The sequence below is a fragment of the Sphaeramia orbicularis genome, chromosome 4, assembly GCF_902148855.1.
Source record: "Sphaeramia orbicularis chromosome 4, fSphaOr1.1, whole genome shotgun sequence".
Taxonomy (NCBI): domain Eukaryota; kingdom Metazoa; phylum Chordata; class Actinopteri; order Kurtiformes; family Apogonidae; genus Sphaeramia; species Sphaeramia orbicularis.
In genome coordinates, this window is record NC_043960.1 from 51,695,766 (window position 1) to 51,716,831 (window position 21,066).

Here is a 21,066-nt window from a genome sequence, read left to right on the forward strand (position 1 = left end):
TCCATCCACAGCTCTTAACATCTGGTTCTTCACCATTGTCACGGTTTAAAGCAGTTCTATGAAGTGTAGAATTTTAATTTGTTAATTACTACATGGTTTGTCATTGACAATATGATACATGTATGCATGTATGTATGTATGTATGTATGTGTGTGTGTGTGTGTGTGTGTGTGTGTGTGTGTGTGTGTGTGTGTGTGTGTGTGTGCGTATGTATGTATGTATGTATGTATGCATGCATGCATATATGTATGTATGCATGCATACATGTATGTGTGTGTATGTATGTATGTATGCATGTGTGTATGTGTGTATTTATGTATGTATAGGTATTTTGACAAAAACTATCTGATCTGGATTGTATAATGATGTTGCCACACTGTCAAAGTCTTTGTCTAATATTCATTTCTGCAGCTTCTCATTAGTGATGTCACTTTGTTGCTGTTTCCATGTAATAAGTCATTTCTGTTTCTATTTATTGTATCAGTGAACATTCCATCCTTCTTATCGGTCCACCCATGGAGACACACAGTTTTTGTTTTTTTTTTTTCTAAATCTGTTTCAATTACAATTGATCACATTTAACTGTTAACCCATAAAGACCCAGATATCCACTGCAGAGCCAAACCATCTGCTAATCTAAAATGTTTAATAACTTCTGATCCACTAATCCTATCAATACATGTAAATAATTGGTGGAAAATGCAGTTTGTCATCTTTTCATGCCTAGATATGATCCATTTGGATGTTCAGAGGCTCTGTAGTTACCGTGGAAAAACTGTCATCTTCTACAACATTGGTTCACCAGTAAAACCCATTGAATTGGATAAATGACAGTGGATGGAAATGCTTAGTTCATGTTCAGTTAATGATATATTTCACTAAAACAAGTCAGTTTTTCTTAAGTTTTCTCTGTTTTTGGTTTAATAACCCTCAAATGAAATCTAAGCATGATGATTAAAGTACATGATCAGTAAATTAAAATTGTAAAATACCCGATTTTCACTGACAAAATGCAAAATAGAGAGGATAATATTATGATAAATGATGATAAATCATTTAAGAAAATTAAATAGAGAGAAAAATTAATTTGGGAACTCCCATAAAAGTAGCACTGGGTCTTGATAGGTTAATCAAGTAATCACTGAAAGTATGCATGTTTTTCTCATATTTTTAACTTTCTCACCCCAATTTTTAATGTGAATAAAAACAGCTAGATGGAAACTTCCCTGCTGTTACAGACCGATGTGAAGTTAAAACTGCAGGAATCCTATAACCAATTTATATGTATTCATAAATTTGACACTACACTAATACATCCAGAGCAAATGAGCCATAATATAATAACATAGTACGGAGAATTTAGTTTTATTTGCATCAGTCATTATCTGTCATGAAATAGGGGGAACGAATAGACAGTCAAATTTTCAGGAACCAGTCATTCCTTTGTGTCAGTATGATTTACTGATTTGTACAGTGTATTCTTTAGATGAGACAAATGTGGATAACAAATGACCTAAATTATCTATTAAAGCCTTCATTTCTTAAGCACATAATAGACATTAAAAATACCCATGATGTATTCATTCACCACAAGTCAATCAACATTCAATAGAACTATAAATAATGAAATGATAAAGGCATCAAAACAACAAAATGATCTTTAGTTATGTTACAGACAAGGCTAAACTGCCACTATTTCTTTAAGCTTTTTTTTGTTTTCTGTGTGTCCTTCAACTCATCTTCCACTTTATTAAAATACTTTTTATCACCTTCAAAAAAAGAAAAAAATTACCAAAATAAAATAATAAATAAATGATTTTTTCTGCTTTTTCTAGCTTTTTTTATATAACATTTTATTTAATAAATAATGTTTTGAAACTTGTATGTGTAGAAGTTTCACTTGTTAACAATATAATGCCAAATGTATCATATTTGATACATGAGTTTTGAAGCCCTCTACATGATCAGTGTGATATTTTTTTCTTGAAAAACCAATGTATACAATTAGTTACATGCAATACACAGATAATCCACCAGGGAGAGGAATTTGTCCACCAGAGGCCTTTCCAGTGACACTACAAGACTGTCATTCATGAGGAAGGAGGCAGAACTTTGACAATTTTGAAAAGGAATTACCAATTTGTTAGACATGTTTTACATTATATTATGTTTTTGTTTGTTCAAAAAAAATTTAGAAAATTTGAGCATTGAGACCCGATGTATCAAATATGTTACAAAATTGAAACTCATACATGGAAATTGATATTTGAAGAAAAAAAAACAACAACACTTTTTTGGTTGTTCAGACGGACCAATGAAGGTTCCAGTTTCAAATAACTAGAATTTTCTGTCAGTGATTTAATGGTTCAGGTTTTACGGGGTTAAATATCAGTCATTTAAAGCATTATGGTTAAGGTTCCGCCCTTTTAGGTCATGCAACATAACGGAAAATGTCTTTTTTTCAGTTTGTCCACTGCATTTTATAATTTTTAATCCATTATTATTTCCTACGTCCCTAAGCTTGATCAATATGTAATTCTAAAAGTTAAAAAGTCATACAAGTTATGATTGAGTAAAAACATTCTATGTTTATTTTTCGAACAGAGTAATCTTTCTTTTTAAAAGGATGCAATGAGTATTATCCTGCAGACTGACCTCTGCACTGGCACAAACATTACACAAAAGGAAAAGGGTTTTGATGTAGTAAACAATAGAAAAGTAGATGAGTAATGAACACTGCCTTTTTCCATTTCCTCTGAATGACAGTGGCTCTGTCAGTTTAATATTTCCTTCTTATATTTTATTTATGCACTTATGTGATATTTTAATTAGGTGTAGCGTTTCACCCACAGCAAAATAAGCCACAGAAGCCCTTGAAGATAATTTTACTTCTTTCATTAAAAGACAATTATTGCACCTTTCTACTGTAGTGAAGGCATGATAAACAAGACTCTCACTTCTCTCACAACACCAATAATTGCAGCTCAAGTCAAACCCAAATATACATTAGATCAGTCAATATGTTCAACTTTTGAAAAAACAAGTCTCTGACGTCCAAGAGTGGGGGGAAACGCAGAGACAGGAGGCAATGGAGGGTGAAATCAGCTTCCTTCACCCTGTAATGTTTCCCATGAACTAAAGGTTTATTCTGACATGAGAACAGTTCTAACTCTAATTACCTGTGCTGGGTCAGCGTTCTTCCACAGCAGCACAAACTCACACTCAACAAAGTAATGACCCTTCTCTGGATTTTTTTCTATTTTTATTTTTATGTATTTATTTATTTATTTTTCAAAAGTTCTGTGTCTGCTGCAAAACTTAAATGTGTGCTTTTCCCCCCGTTGTAGCAACAGCAATTCCTTTGGAGAAACAACCATTAAACCAGTAACTGTATGTCATTATCTTCATTTCACTCCCTCTTTGTTGGGATCTCTACTGCTGTCATTTACCTCATCCACCTCAACATTAATTAGAAGTACTTTTCTCAGGAAGTAAATAAAATAAGCCTTAATTCAGTATTCATTCAGACAGTCTTTTTCTCTTTTTTTTTTCTTCGTATGAAACTCCGTGTTTCTCGTGTCTTCTTGCCTTTACCATCAACATTACAACTGAATTTATAGAGATAGTCTAATCATAAAATAGGATGTTAATTGAAGATTACACCTTTGGGAGATGTGAATATGGCAATAATTGTTATTATGTCAAATGATCAGAATTCCAAATGCTATAGAATAGAATAGAATAGAATAGAATAGAATAGAATAGAATAGAATAGAATAGAATAGAATAGAAATATAGATTAAATAAAAATTAATCTATATTGTTATGTTTTATAAACTCCATGTCTAGAGAGTAAATACCATATATGGAAATCAGAAATGTGTTTTTTCTGGTGTTATGTTTTCAAAATAGTAGACTATAATAGTAATAGTAACACTGTCATCTACTTTAGACTAATTGTTAATTTCCCAAAAAGTATTGTCAAAAACAGACAAAAATATATACAACACAAAACAAAAATAACAACACAAAATATAAAATGCCTGCAAATGAGAAATGCTGCCAAATGTATGTCTGTTGTCTTGTTTTTTTTCCTACATTTTCTTGAATCATTGTGCAATGATGTGGCTGACTCTGTGCCAATGACACGAGATACATGAACAGCCCCTGAGCGGTTCTGTAAATATAACAATATTAGATGAGCCTTTATTTCATGTGAACAAAACTGACACTGTATGGAATCCAATAGGGATGTTATGCTTTTTATTAGATGAAAGTTACATTTCATAATCACTGCAGCATAGGTTTTAAAGCATATTCTAAGCAAGACAAGAATAAGGATGTGCTTTTCAAAGGTCCTGATGGGCTAAAACAAGGGCATCATGGGCCAAATGTGTCACCCATGCCCTATACATTAAAAACATGTACATACAGGTTAACTCCCCCGTCATTGCCCCTGACAACAGTACTGATGAAGATTTGGAATTGGTCCCTAAGCGCCTTCAGTGGCCTCTCACTGCACCTAATGTGTGTTCAAAGATAGATACTGTCTGTACTAGGATGGGTCAAATGCAGACCAAATTTCCCTACGGGGATAATAAAGCAAGTTAACTTTAACCCTGTAAAGCCTAAACCATTAAATCATTGACAGAAAATTCCAGTTCTTTGAAACTGGAGCCTTTATTGGTCCTTCTGAACAATCCCACTTTTTTTTTTCTTTTTTTTTTCAAATATTAATTTCTATGTATGAGTTTCAATTTTGTATCATTTTTGATACATCGGGTCTCAATGCTTAAATATTATTATTTTTGAACAAACAAAAACATAACACAAACATATCTAACAAATTGGTAATTCCTTTTCATAATTGGCAAAGTTCCTCCTCCTTCCTCGTTAATGACAATCTGGTAGTGACACTGCAAAGGCCTCTGGTGAATGAATTCCTCCCCCTGGTGGAGTATCTGTGTATTGCATGTAACTAATTGTATACATCCGGTTTTTCAAGAAAAAAAATATCACATTGATCATGTAGAGAGCTTCAAAACTCATTTATCAAATATGATACGTTTGGCGTTATAGGGTTAACCTTTGAGGCTTAATACATCTTTTAGTACACCTATAGTATGGACACTATGTAGCACCCTGCATATTGAACATATGGCAGCTTCTGTACAGTCCATCCTTAGCTTTGTAATTAAACTTTTAGTGCCTTCATTAAAATTCTGTGTGCAAACATGGCCTGGAGACCAACAATAGCAAATGTCATATTTCCTGGCTGCCAGCATTATATACACGCAAGAGAGGCTGACAACAGCACAGGCATACCCTATCCCTAGGACAAAATCAGCTTTCACCTCCAAATTATGAAGCATCAGACTGGCAACCAGGGCCAGGTGCACCTGGAGTATCGATGCTTCAGGGACCAGTAATGAATTGGATGTAACCTAGTCTGCAGCTGCGTTGGAAAGACTACAAATTGGTGCATCACAGGCAAGGTGATTAGCATTTTCATGGTTTGGAAGGTGAGATAAGCAATAATGGCTGAGAAATGAGTGTTTGGGACATGTCCATCAGGTTTCAGGTTACATGCTGATTCAAAGGCACCGGAAAATTCATGGAAAATGCACACTGATTTGAACAGTATTTACATCTGCATGTATATAAATGCAAGACAATAGAATAGAATAGAATAGAATAGAATAGAATAGAATAGAATAGAATAGAATAGAATAGAATAGAATAGAAGGCTCTGTTCCATATGTTTCCTCTGGAAATCAGTCTAGACATCCAGTGTGCACACATCCTGAATCTGATTCAGATATTGTTATCCTCATAGCATAATTGCTTAACTCATACACAAATGGACAAAAGTATTGGGATGAATATTGACTGTCACAGTTTTCTAGCCTTGAAACGGAAACGGAAACGAGAGCGGAGGTGGAATCATTCGTTAAATAGTGACCCCACCCATTAGTGCACCCTTGAACGCAAAGAGGGAGCAAACGATGGCTTATTGAACGCAGCGAGCGCAGAAACGGATTTTGCGTCCGTTAACCCTCTGCATTCGCCGACCCATTGTTTACTCACTGTTTGCGTTCAACGGTGCGCAAACGGCTGCGTTCACTATTTAACCCAGAAATGAGCCCCTGTTTAGCGCACCCTTGAACGCAAATAGTGAGCGAACGATGGCTTAGCGAACGCAACGAGCGCAGAAACTGATTTTGCGTTCGTTAAGCCTCTGTGTTCGCCAACCCATCGTTCACTCACTATTTGTGCTGAAGCAAACAGCTGCGTTCACTATTTAACCCAGAAACAAGCCCCTCGTCCCCTATTACTTATTACTACTCTTACTGTTATCTATCCGTCTGTCTGTCTGTCTGTCTGTCCGTCCAACAAAATGGGTCTCTCAACAAGTGATTATCAGTGAATTAAATCAGCATAGTATCTGATATGGTATATAAATTCAGTCTTTCTATAGGGCTAGCTGATATAATATTGTTGCATTATGTTGAGAAACACTAAACAACACAGTTAAATAATGCACATTATTTTCCTGACCTTTGATTAAATTTATTGTATAAAGCACTGTTCACACAAACAAACAAAAAAAAAAAATGGAACCAGGCTCATTTTCAGAAGGGCCACTGCTTCCATCCTTTTTATTAAACAAAACAAGTAAATAAGCAAAAAAATTACACACATATTCCACAAGCAGAACTTTAATAAAATACATTTTCTAATACCAGCAGTTTATTTCAATATATTTTATGAGCATGTATTTTATTTGCACAAGGGGTTGACTCAGTGGTTAGCATTGTTGCCTCTCTGTGTGGAGTTTGCATGTTCTCCCCGTGTTTGCTTGGGTTCTCTTCTTGGGTTGCTGCTTCTCTCTGGTTACTCCGTTTCCTCCCACCATCCAAAGACATGCACTAATAATCATAATCTAAATTGCCCATAGGTGGGAACATGAGAGTAATTGATTGTTTGCCTCTATATGTCAGCCCTGCAATGAACTGGCAACACGTCCATAGTGAACCCCACCTTCGCCCATAGGTAGCTGGAATAGGCTCCACCCCCAGTGACGAATTTCTGGTCTCTGTTTATTCGCTAATATTTGATTTTGCTACAGGCTACGGGCTAATATTATTTTCCACTTAGCTGACAGTTCTCTAACCCTGCTGTTTCTCCTGTCTATTCTGTATTATTCTTATTAGTTGATGAAGTTTAATGACCCTAAGTATATCCAGTAAAAGAGTGCCCAACATCAGCAGAGTAGCAGTCTGATTAAGTACAATGAATTAAGTGAAAACGCTGAAATGAATATAAGTACGCCGATGTGAGGTAATTAAATATGTCTATTTTGGTTCAAAAATATGTTTGGAAAAATCTCAAAATAGCAGTAAAAAGTTGCTATAGTAACTAGATAACTGCAGCACCTGTAAACACACTGGGCCTGTTTCACACCAATGCTACAATCATTATCCAATTTCTGGAGTTATCAGATTATATTTTATTATAAGGGATAATGTAAACAGGCTTCATTCGATAATGGCAGTTATCTAATAATGAGAAATCGGATGAACACGCTTGGATTTCTCCCCAATACTCCAATGTCTTCCTGCATGTATACAGTTTAATCTGATTTATTTCATTCTTTTACATCTGTGCATGTGCAAACACAATTAAAATTGTAGAGAACATAAGTGGTGTAGTCAAATGTGAGAGGAAGACAATAACAGGAAGTTTAAGTCTACCATCACTACACACTTATGTACTCTGAAAGAAATCCAATAATGGACTGGAGCATCTAAGCCAGGGTTTTTTGATTATTGCATTTCTTAAGTGTATGTAAATGTGTTATATCTGATTATTACAATTATCTGATTACTCCCAGATATCGGACTTTTATGGTCATGTAAACAGGCTCTGTGTTTGAGACCTAAACAGTTTCCTTCTTTTCTTCCTTCCTTCCTTGTCTTTAATGATAGACAATAAACCAGTGGCCAGCTCTGATTTAGTGTCGGTCAGAAAAGCCGAATAAATAGGTTAACTCCCAAAGCACATTTACACAACATCACTAAATAACTACTACTCACAGATATGCAGCGATGGACCCATATGTCATTTGTGAAACATCACTGGCACAAGCAGCGGAGCATCATTTAGCAAAGAGCTGCTGCTGTGGATGTAAGCTGCTCTGGGAGGTGTCACAGATGCAGAATTATATCAGTGTCTGAAATCTGGAACTTTCTTTGTGTCCTTCCCTTCAACATTAACAAGTGGTTCCAGGCACAACAAACCCCACCCCTCACACATATTGTAGCTTATTTTGGCATGGATCGAGCTGATGTCGTCATGTCTATGCATGTGCAGATGTCAGTGTATCAATTGCCTCTATATATGTACCAAGTTTGAAGTAAATTGAAACAAAAGATTTTAAAAATTCAGTAAAAAAAAAAACTGAACTTTGGCCTACTTTTCCCTAAATGTCATCACATCTATTCTGGGTCACTGGCAATCTATAAACCCAATTTGGTAGGAATTCAACCAATATTTTTGCTGCTAGAGTGTTAACAAACAAACAAACAAACCAAACCAAAAACAATACCCCTTGCCTCCCCTTCGGGGGTGTGGGGTAATAAAACCCAACTACAACCTATTTAACCCTTTAATTCAACCATTTGCTCAATAGGAAAAATTTCAAAACATGCTAATAGAATAGACCTTGTTCTTCCCATAGATATCTGAGCATGCTCAGTGCACCCCCCGCCACCTGTGGAATGGGGGATAAAACACAGAGCAGTCAGTGAGACTTGCTTTAAAAATAGATGGTTTGGACTTCGTTTTGTTTTTTGTTTTTAATACCTTTTTCCTTGTTGTATTTTGTTTTGTTTTTGTTTTGTTTTTACTGTTGTTTCCAGTGTTTACTGTGTTTTTAGTGAGTTTTGACCATGTAACTGGTTTTTGGAGTTCAACCAGGTGCCAAAAAGCAGCTGGACTGATTTAGAAAAAAAAGAGCCACAAAACAAAAACTACTGGGCCAAAATTCAAATACTTGTTGTTGTTCAGTGTGTTCCAGTTCACAGTTCATGTTCAAAATCCTAAAACTCTTATTGATGTACATTCTGAGTGCCTTATTTAGTAAAAACCTGCAATACTTCAGTTCCTTGCACATACTCACAGCAGCTTTTATGACACTTGTACAGATGCAAATTCAATGCAGCCCGTTTACCTGAAATAATGTCTTGGGGTTAAAGGGTTAAACTATAAGCTATAAAAGGCTGAACCATTTGAGAGCATCGGAACACATCTGAGTCATTTCAGTGAATCTGTGTCAAGCTGTCCTACTGTGAATAAATGATGTGCTGCAAAGGAGGCGCACAAATAGGTTAAAAATGACACACCCTTTGTCGACACGAGGATTTATCAGCATGGTCACCGGTGTCGTCTGAAGTCCCCTTTATGGATTTGCTCTTTTGGACTTTCTGATGGGACTTGGCACAGTCACATGCTGAGATGTCTTGTCCTTTTGTCCTTACAGCTGGTGAGTGAGCAACAAGAGAGCCGCCCTCTTCTAAGCCCTTCCATCAACGATTTTCTCTGTGAGACCAAGTGTGATGGGGTTTCCCGCCCAGTGACTTCCAACACAGCCGGTATAGTACATTCATTTTTCAGCCTGCCAAAAGCGCCATTTCATACTGCTGTTCAAGATGCCAAAGAAGATGAACAATGAATCATGTGATGAAACCAAGGGGTAAAAAATGAAGCTTATGCACAAGTATGTTAAAGCTGAATACAGCTGACAAAGCCCCCCCTCTCATAGACTTACACTGAACTTCTCTGTAAAATATTTGGAAAAAAAGTTATTTTTTCCCCCAAATGAGTCATGCTGGTCTCATTTGTTTATGTAGAAGCTCTGATAAATATTCTTTTCCTTCTTTTGTTAATCACATCTCAGGTCGAAGAGAAGGCTCTGATTTGTGCTGTGTCGGGTTTTGGTTGTCAGGTGTGCTTGTCAGTTGCCTGCCGAGTGGGACTGTTTATTTAACAAACCACATTCTTTCCTGACAGACACTTTCACTGTACTTCTGGTTACTAGGTTAAACTAAGACTGTAAGATTACTTCGATATAGGGATGCACCAATACCACTTTTTTCCAGACCGAGTACAAGTACAAGTACTTACATTTTAATACTTGCCAATACCGAGTACCGATATGAGTACTTAATAATCTCATTACAGTTCTTAGTTACTTTTGAAAATATGCTTTATTGTCATTGTCATTAGTCTGACTGTAACAAAGTGCTGCTACTGACATTTAATGTGTTGGAATGAGCATCTCTCAATCAATCCACCAGGGGGTGCCCCTCTTAATTAACCATACTGGACAAATACCGCGAAGAAAAAAAAGATTTTTGAGAAGAAGAAAGAACAGATCCTTTACCTCCACGGTTCCCGGTGGTATTCTCCATCTGGGTACGCATCCACGAGCACCTGGAAAACAAATGGAATGTACGCAGAGGACGGACAGAACACTCCATCTGTATCCGTCTGTGTCTTTAACGTTACTTGCAGTCAGTGTTAATTTTGTCACCGTCATTTATTTTGAAAAATCTCCACACTGCTGACATTACTCCTTCGCCGCATACCTGCTGCCCTTAACTGTGAATGTCATGCTGCCCTAAAAGGTATCGGTGCAGTTGTATCGGAGTACTTTTATGAGTACAAGTACAGGTACACACGCTGAGGATCGGACCCGATACCCAATACTGGTATCTGTATTGGTGCATCCCTAATAATTACAGTTAACAATAGAAGCTTTTGTAAACACACACACACATAAACAGCCATGATCCTAGAGATTTCATTCTCTGTTTAAAATCAAGAATCAAGAATCTCAATTATCCCAAGGGGGCAGTTCTCTGTGTACATTAAAACACAAAAATACATCACATGACAAAACAATTCATGAAACATGGTTCAGACAGTTCATAAATCAAATCAACTGGACATGACTAGCTGCTTTTCTTTTGACAACGGATACCCAACACTAGTATTGGTATCGGTGCATCCCTACTTTGTTATCCAATGTACCATTGGTAAAATGTACCATTATCCTAAAGCAGTGTTCTCAAGTTAGTATTTAACATTAGCTGACCTATGACCCCTAACACTCCCATAGTTCCACTTATTTAGAAAAAATGTGGTCATCTTCTTCTCCCCAAAGCCAACATGGTGACGGCTAAAACGCAAAGTACTGACTTCAAAAGGGCAGCTCAGACACCCATGGGTGATTGTTCTTTCCCTTTAATTATATACAGTCTACCATATTTCAAATAAAAACAGGGTCTGGGTCTCTGATAATGAGAACAACACAAACAAAAAAGCCTGTTCTCAATAACAAGCCACATGAAAAACAATATGCATACATTTACGGTGTCAGTCACGTATTGTGCTGTCACTTAAGCACAATGTTTACTTCTACAAGTTTAACGTCATGCATTCAATATTAAAATCTGGGTATTTTTGAACACATTACTGAGCATGTTATTGTCCAGTTTTGGTCTCTGCAGGTTTGAGTCTGACTTATTACAAGCAGTCCACAAAGCAATGTTTACACAAAAAAACTCTCTGTATAGATTCTATACACTGAAACATTACAGGGTTTTATTTTGAAACCATTAACGAAGCATTAGATTTGAAGAATATTTGATGTTTTTTCATGTTGAGGTTTACTTGATTTGTAAATTATTAATGTTTCACTGCATGTTCCCAAAGTTAACAGGGATTATTAAATGAAATGCATTTCTTAGTTGTATTTTTGAACAGAGTGTTGCTTATCAGCTTATGAATCATGACCTCTTTCATAAAACTAGCAGGATTGAAAAAGTAAGGACATCAACATCTGCCAGTTCCTAAAAATTCTAATTTGACTTGAAATATTAAAATCCACAAGGAAGACTACATTAACAAACATTTACTTCTACTGTAATTTCCACTTCAGGACCCCACATTAGTGATGGGCGATTCACGAACAAATTATTCAAAAGAATCGATTAATTTTAAGTGAACGAGCTGAATCAATTTGCAAGCGCAACTGAATCAATTCAGCAGCATTTTGCTAATATAACTGTATATTATCACATAAACTAGTCAGAATGTCTCATTAAGTCAAAGCTGGAAGTGCTGTGTGATCCACCATGCAGCAGGTGGTCTCATGGCAAAATCTCTGATTGTATTGTGAAACGAGTTGCTGGCGACAGACAGACTGAGCTGAGGTAGTGAACTGCTGAATGGATGAGTGGCCGAGTAGGGCCAAGTCGCTGAATCTAAATTTGTGAATTGATGACTCACTGAATCACTTCACAAAGCGCCGAATCGCTGAGTGTATTGAACCACTGAACGAGACTTGATACCCTTATCATAAGAAGACAGAAGCCATATTAGATCATGAACAAACAAGGTGAATGTAGCGATCTGCTTTCAACTATTTTTGTAATGTTTAAAATGTTCAAATTTAATTGCAAGAAAACACACTAATTAAATTCAATTAAGCACACAGAGCACAAATTTGTTTAAGCAAAATAAAGTTGATACAGTTGTGGAAAAAATTATTAAACCAACCCTCGTTTTCTTCAGTTTCTTGTTCACTTTAATGCCGGGTACAACTAAAGGTACATTTGTTTGGACAAATATAATGATAACAAAAATAGCTCTTAAGATTTTAATTTAAGAGCTGATATCGATCCATTTTCCGAGGTTTTCTTGACAATTCAAAATCACTTAACTTCTTACATCAATAGCTATAGCTTTTAGGCATTCAGAATATACTTTTCTGTCTGTTTTAGTCACATGATCAACACAGGAGTTAGTACTTGATTGCATAACCATTGTTTCTGATGACTGTTGATGGTCAAATACTTTTTTCCGCAACTGTAGATAGATAGATAGATAGATAGATAGATAGATAGATAGATAGATAGATAGATAGATAGATAGATAGATAGATAGATAGATAGATAGATAGATAGATAGATAGATAAAAAGTCAAAGTCAAAACTATTGACAAGTAGTAAAGTAATACTACACTGACATACTAGTGGAAAATCTTTATTAAGTTTTGTAATTTGCAAACTAGATTACCCATACGTGGACAGAAAAGACAGGCATTAAGTGTTAGACCACACAGAACTTAACTGCAACAAGTGGCGCAGCGAGATAAGCACACACTTGGCAAACTCGTACCGCAAATCTGTGACTGACACCCATAGGATGTATTTTTTTAAAACTGATGAATCAAATGAATTGATTCAGAATTGATTTGCAACAGACAAATGGACCAAAAGAATGGAGTCAGTTAAAAGAATCGGACATCCCATCACTACTACCCACTTTAAATTACAAGTCTTTAACAAATAAGTTCAAATCAATTGGGTCAAACTATGTACTGATGAACTCAATGTGCTGACTTTAACAGATGCCAAGTGCCATCTTGGTCTTCCACATGGATAGGACCATGATCACTGAGCTGTACCATTTCTTGCATAATGATTTGCAAACCCAGATTGCACCGCTGACATTTGTCATTTCCAAAATGACTGTGTGTTCAGCCAACAAAGTATGGAGAGAAAAGAGGTGCAAATGCCTGAACCTTCTGTCTCTGCTGCTGTCAGTTACAGAAGCCAAATATGTAAAAGCTGAAAAATCTAAGTTCACAACATTTAAATAACTCTACATCTTTCAGGTAAATAATGTGCTCCATCCTCCCATTATAATGATAGAAAGAATCAAAGTTTTTACCAAAGACTGTATATAACAAGTGGATGGAACCACCATGATGTCATCCATTGGTTTTTGTGATGTTATTTTGAAGCCAAGAGTCTGCCTTTCAGTCATCACATCCTGGGAGCAGAATTCACTTTATGGTCCCCAAAGACATACTGGAGTTGTGAATGTGACAGATCCTAGTGCATTAGGGGAGTGGGCTGCTCAGGGGCCAACACATGTAGATTGGTTAGTTTCACTGGCAGAAGACACCTAGGATATATATTTGTGATGTTAAGGCAAAAGGGAGGACTGGAGGAAACCCATGACACCAAACTACCTCCTGCTCTTCTTTAAAGAAGGAAGTTGCCTTATTTGGATAAAAGTTTGAGCTAATTCTAAACATTAGCCTACTAAAATGGTACACCATAAGACATTGGACAACAAAGTCATTTGACATTCTTGAGGTTTATGTATCTTATTAACCACTACTACAGTTGTTTGTCAAAAAACAAGAATTGTCAGTTCAGTGAAATGCATCCACTCCTCCTGCATCCTAACCTGTTCCTGTAGTTCTGTTGTAACCTACAGTTGTTTTAATTAGCAGCAGATCAGTTCATCCTTAAGCCTAAGTATTTTCAATAAACTGAGGGGTTTGAACATTCAATGTCCTGTCAATCAAAACCTGACACAGCAGACATTCAAGCTTGCACATTGTTTTTTTTTTTTACATAAATCACATGAAATCTACACATACAACCATAGTTGCCACTGATGATGTAAGTGTTCATGCACATGCATATTTTGTATTAATGTAGTGAAAAGTGAAATTTCCAGTCAATCTGTATTTACAGTAATGAAGCAAACTTTCCAGCATCGAATAACCCTGAGCAGGAATTAGCAAGTAAAGAAAATCAATGACAAGTGATAATTACCAGCGCAGATATGCAAATCCACATGGGACCTTAATCATGTTGTGCTCTTTTGCATGCAGTTTACTTTTGAGGTTGATGACTATTTTTGCCTGTTGGTGGATTTTTTTTTTCTTTTCAGTGTTTATTGAATTATAAATTGGTTTCATGGGGTTTTAGAAAGGCACTTGTCAAATGACTGATTACATTTTTGATTCAAGTAAGAAAATGAAAACAAACTTGCATCTATAAACTAACTTAATCAACTGGTTGCTTCTGTGCAGAAGAAATACAGCAGAAAAACACCCCCAGTCAAGGCAGCCCCACTCCCACTTTGGGTAGGATACTCATCTGTCCTGATTTACCAATGTAGGCTGAGCCTCTCATCACCACCCCCTTACTGCATGATTTCCCTCATCTCACTTCAAATTACTTTATTCCCCCTTTTGTCAGCACATTTCTTTAATTCTATTTTTCAGTAAATAGGATTAACCATTCTGGCACTAACCTTTGAACTATTCACATTTGATTTAAAGCGGGTTTTAATTATCTATTTAAAACTCCAGTGCTTTATTTGTTGAGTTGTTTTGGATTAAAATTTCATCACACCCTGTCAGCATATTGTAATTATAGTGGTCTGAGAGGAAACAAGAATTCTACCTCCATCTCTGGACTCTGTTTTCAGGCTCTTTACAGGAGGCTTTGGTCGCCCATATGTGTTTTCAGACAGGTAGGGGTTAAACTCATGATTGACAGCTATGATTACATCAGACATGACTTTTCTGCTCTACTCCATGGCTCCACACAGAAGCTTAAAGTGGCTTCACTTTTCCACAGCAGCATGACAAATGGCATCAGGTTCATCTATCTTTACATTAATTCATTTGATTTGGAGTGAGAGGAGAAATCTCCAGAAGGAAGGCATGCATTTGGACAAATTTTGACGTTTTTTTCCCCTCTGATTTCGGATCCTGCAGCTTTAAGACCAAAGTGTTCATATGCTAACTAGAATATGGAACTATAGTGCTTGTCTTTCTGAAAAAACAAACAAACAAACAAAAAAAATCCTCAAACTCCATGGGGATCTCAAATCAGTAATATTTGTAATTCAAGTGTTGTGACTTTTGAGGGCTTATGAATACACGGTCATTTCACATATCTCACAAATCCATATCAGTCTTCATTATGGTTATGAAAATGCTTGGTGGTCTCATTTATTGGCTCTATATCAATCCATGGTCCACCACATAATAACTCATTAGCCTTGGGTTAAATATATAAACATAAGATTCGATATACATAACCATTTCATGAAGAAAACTTTTTTGCCAACTGTCTTCCAATTTCCATCATTTCAGGAAGCCTCGAGGGTGCCAAAACATTTTCAACATCATTGCCTTTTCATGAACAGTGTGTGTTTCTTTTTGATGATGAAAACTCTTCAGGCAACCTTCCCCATGAGTGTATCTCCCTTGATTTGTAATTGTACTTGTCATCTAAAGAGCACCAGGCATGGAAGACAAGTGCACTCTCTAATTACGCAAAGATTTCAGTCAACAAAAGCTCTCGGTTGGTTGTCATGAAACAGTGGCACGCCAATTATGCAGTTATTCAGTCTGTAGTTTTGAGTTTTCCATACATGGAAGAAACAGTCAGGGTCCCTGGAAAGAAGTGAGAAAACCAGGTTCCTCAAACAATCAGTGATTTAAAAAGTTGTTTAATTTGACTTGTGAGCTGCTTTTCTAACCTACTCATAACCTGTAGACATCAGTCTCCATGTGTCTGGGCAATCAATGTTTAAAAAAAAAAAAACTTTTCCTATATTCTGAGTGTTAGATTGAAAACAATAAAAAAGTAAATTTTGATTTGTTTTTTTTAGTACATGTAATAAAACACAAGAACCATAAGGTCAATTAGATGCATCCATTATCCTTCCTTCACAATTTACTTATGCAGATTAGTCAATTCCCTGGTCTGCAATTTTTTTTTTGCATTTTTTTTTTCTTTTTAGAAATTATCTGCCTATGAGAATAAATATGATAAATACTTTAATAAGATGAATTGCAAAACAATGGACAAAGTGTTGGTTATCTGAAATTTTCAATGGAACTTATGTGTTACTCCATGTACAGTATATTGGTTCATGTACATTTATACAATGAATTTCTAATCTTCCACTAGAAAGAACCTGAAAAGTGAAGGTATTGTAATGAACAGACAGTATTTTGAAGTAGATCTGGTAGATCTGAGACAAAAATTCCTTTGGGGTAAAACCCATTCTCTTATTAAATCTCAGAATTTCACATTTTGACCCCAGACTGTACCCTAGAAACTACAACCACCCAGCATATTTAACTTGACTTGTCATTATTAGTGACTCAGACTTGGTAAAGTTTCACTACTTTTATTCTGGATATTTTAATTGTAGACCAGTGTTACCCTCAACCTCAGGTAGTGACAATGACTTACAGTTACAGAGACATTGACTTTCAGCCTTTGACCAGCAAGTCTGATCAGTTCATGCTTATGTTAGGTGACAACATTTATGGCAAATTTATCAATTTATCAATCAGTCAAATGTTAATGTGTTCTTTGTTTGAAGCTCCAAGAATAAGTCCGGATTCTTTTTGGTCTCATTTTTATAAATTTGTTTTTGACTTGATCTGACCACAAACAAAATATAACTCAGCTGAGAATCCACACCCCAAGCAGGAAATGGATCCAGATATTCCAATGCTCATCACTTTTATCATCCTTGTAAACCGATCTTCAAACTATGGGCTGACCCCCTTATGCTAAGTGGGTTGGGTCACAGAACATGGACTGGTGTCATCTGACTCTAAAGTCTAGCAGATGTGATACCTCAACTCTATGTAAAACCCCATATTGACAATGTGTTTACATCTTATCTCCTGTGGTTTACAATCCTATGTGAGCATGTGTATTTAAAAGTGTGCCTAAGGTAAAACCTAAGTCCAGTGTTCTTAAATCTGTCAGTTTAGTATGTGACCAAGATGTGACCCAATACTATCCTAAGAACTTTACCACTAACCAGTGAAACAAAGAAATCTAGTGACACAAAGGAATCCTAGCTAATACTGACTAATATGTGATTAAACTTAAGAATTCAACTATCTAAATTAAAATAATATTTCACAAATTTTCTTTTTTATACAGCACCAAATCATAACAAAAGTTATCTCTGGACACTTTACATGTAGAGCTGGTCGAAATCAGACTCTCAAGCCAATTTACAGAAACCCAACAGAATCCTCCTGGAGTAAACACTTTTGACTGGTGACAGTGGAAGGAAAAACTTCCATTAAACAGGCAGAAACCTGGAGCAGACCCTGAATCCTGGAGGATGGTTGTCTGCCTTGACCGGTTGGGGTTAAAGAGAGAGGGTAAAGGAAGAGAAAGAGTGAAAGAGAGATTGAGGGAGTAGGGGAAGACATATGGATGCATAGCAAACTGAACAAGAACTGTTAAAAAGTATCAGCTGGTGTTAATATAATTACCAATAACTAGAACAAATGTCCAAAACTGTTAATACTACTACTCCAAATACAAGTACTAATCAGATCAAATCAAATCAAATCAAATTTTATTTATATAGCACCAAATCATAACAAAAGTTATCTCATGACACTTTACATACAGAGTTGGTCAAAACCAGACTCTAAGCCAGTTTACAGAAACCCAACAGAATCCTCCAGGAGCAAACACTTGTGACTGGTGACAGTGGTGAGGAAAAACTTCCCTTTAACGGGCAGAAACCTGGAGCAGACCCTGACTCCTGGAGGATGGCTGTCTGCCTTGACCAGTTGGGGTTAAAGAGAGAGAGTAAAGGAAGAGAAAAAGAGAGAGCGATAGAGATAGAGAGAGACAGGGGGGGGGGAGTAGGGGGAGAGACACAGTGGATATACTATTGTTACAGCTGTTAGTACAAATAATAGGAACCTCTACCATCATTGTAACTATATAATAAACATGATCATAATATTATTTTTAAAAAAAAGTTATAAGATATTCAGTGTAGCTGTTCCCAAGATATCACAATTTAAACATAATGGGTCCAACTTGTATTGTGTGGACACATATAAAATGTAAATCTGTAAAAAGAATCCATGCACTACAGAATGTTTTGGAAGTGGAAAAAAATAATACACTAAAGGCGAAGACACACCAACCAAATTTTCAGCAGTCGGACGTTGTCGAGCAATCTGGCGAGGTCGGTGACATGAGTCTGTTCGGTGTGTTCTCTGCGATGGGCCGTCGTTAATGTCGTCACTAGTCTCTCCGATTCAACATGTGTAATCGGCCACTACCCGTTGTTCAGTCGGACCAATCTGACTGGTGGAGGGATAGCCCTTGACTAGTGAATCAGTGAACAAGAAGTTTCCATGTAAATACAGCTATGCCAAGGTACTTCACACTATTATTGTCTTCTATATTAGGCCATTCACTGCTCAGATCGTCTCTGAATGAGTGCCAGTCAGTGTTGCCTATGGACTTCATTCTTTCTATGAAGTGAACATTGTTAGCATTGTTAGCATAGTGCGATTTCTCCTTAGTTTTTACCTGCGACATCTTTCTGCTTCCACAAGAAGAAGCCCAAGAGCTGACAACGCCAGTATCTTCTTATTACTAACCATCCGTTCAACGAGTACAACAACAACCCTTCTTGACTACTCAGCACTCTCTGCTGACAACAATGACTGATGACAGTGAGCTCTGAGAGATGTTCCATCGTTTTCCGGTTTTACGTCTCACGCAAACGCAGAACGTATGCTGAAGTCAGTAGTCGATTTGGTGTGTTCATCACAATTTTTTTGACTGTGTCAGGCCGACTGATAGTCAGGGTATCTTTTCTGGCGATGACTGGCAGTAGGGTTGGGTGCGTCTTCACCTAAAGGAAGAAAAATCTGAACTCCAATGCCTCTCCCATTTTAAGGATTTATTTTAGCCATGAAATGTTTTGAGCATGGTTCTACAGACTTCTAACATGATACTTTGCACTTGACATGACCCTTTGTGGTGTTTATATGTGAACAGTGATCTACAGGTACTTTACAGTACTTACTTTATAATCCATGGGTGTCCAGAACTCACATCATCACCCATTGTCAACAGATTAAGGCTAATAAGAGACACCACTTGATGCTGCTCCAAAAAGCTCTGGCTCCCAAAGACTTACATCTAAAAAATATTGTTGTGGAGTCATTGAAGGAAAAGAGACAGCAAGCTGGAATGCACATCTGGGAAGTCTTCCTGTTTTTTTATTCCACTTCTTTTTTATACAGGGTTGATCGGAAATCCTTGTCCATAAAAGGAGCTAAGCTGCTGGTCATCTTTGTTCATATGTGACAAACATTTTGGCCAAAACATGGGTGTTACCAGGATATCAGGGAATATTACTAGTTGCTAACATCTCTAATCTGTGCTGGACACAAGTGTGGGATCGTCCTGTTGGTCTGCTTCTCACCAAGCAGGTTTTCCAGTTCTCACCAATCTGTTGGGTCACTCTGACATGGTGGCCAAGTTGAGCAGTTGTCATGTGTCCAACAGCTTTAGAACATCAGGAAACATTGGGAAATTCATAATGTTATTTTCAACAGTATCAGAACCTCCAAAGATAGTCATAGTCATTCTGATCTCATTCATCTTATGGCCCATCTTTAAATTACTCCTCTAACAGTCCAATTTTAGGGTGAATGCATGGTTTGCAGTTCCTGTCTAGCTTTGAGTGGTGGGTGTGCACTGATGCCAAATTAGGACTTTTGTTGCTCGATTTTTCAGACTCCCCTAGCAACTTTGTTTTTCAAAAAGTACCCAGCAACAAATTTAGCGACTTTTAAAATTTGTTTGGAAACTTTAATAAAACACACATATTTTCCTGTAAATGACACCAAATGATTTCCTGTGTCCCAGTCATAAAAAATCCACAGTCTCTAGCTGTAAAAGTAAGTGTTTCCAATTTAGCCACTATGTTCATACATTTAGTGACTCCTTTAGAGACTCTATCAAAAAAGCCACTAGTGACAAATCTATCCCCTTTTTCTGATGTTACTGGAGACTTTTGGAGACTCTGATGTGAAAACACATATCATTGTTTGTCTAAAACAAATCACTGCAGCAAATATAAATCAGTCCCTATGACACTGGCAGTTTTCTCTATTGTGTCTTTTCGGTCCATTTCGATTGTTAATGTTAGACTGAAAATTAGAAATTATAAATAAAATTATAAATGTTCATGTTTTACTGTGACTTGCTGTAGTGTCTTAAGTGGATCATAAGGTTAAAAACCAAACCAAACTAAAGAAAATGAAGATAAAAACAAACAAACGTGATAATGCATTGTACTTCATTTTAACTTATTTATGTTTTATTC

At 36.6% G+C, this 21,066-nt stretch overlaps 1 protein-coding gene across 3 annotated transcripts in view; it reads left to right on the top strand.

The window, feature by feature from the left end:
- The window catches only part of pex5la (peroxisomal biogenesis factor 5-like a), a 182,439-nt gene that overhangs the window by 95,155 nt on the left and 66,218 nt on the right, over window positions 1–21,066 (top strand). For all 3 annotated transcript variants that reach the window (XM_030132623.1, XM_030132624.1, XM_030132625.1), the window contains one exon: window positions 9,542–9,653. In XM_030132623.1, coding sequence (XP_029988483.1) covers window positions 9,542–9,653 — 112 coding nt within the window. The remainder of the gene's footprint in view (window positions 1–9,541; window positions 9,654–21,066) is intronic.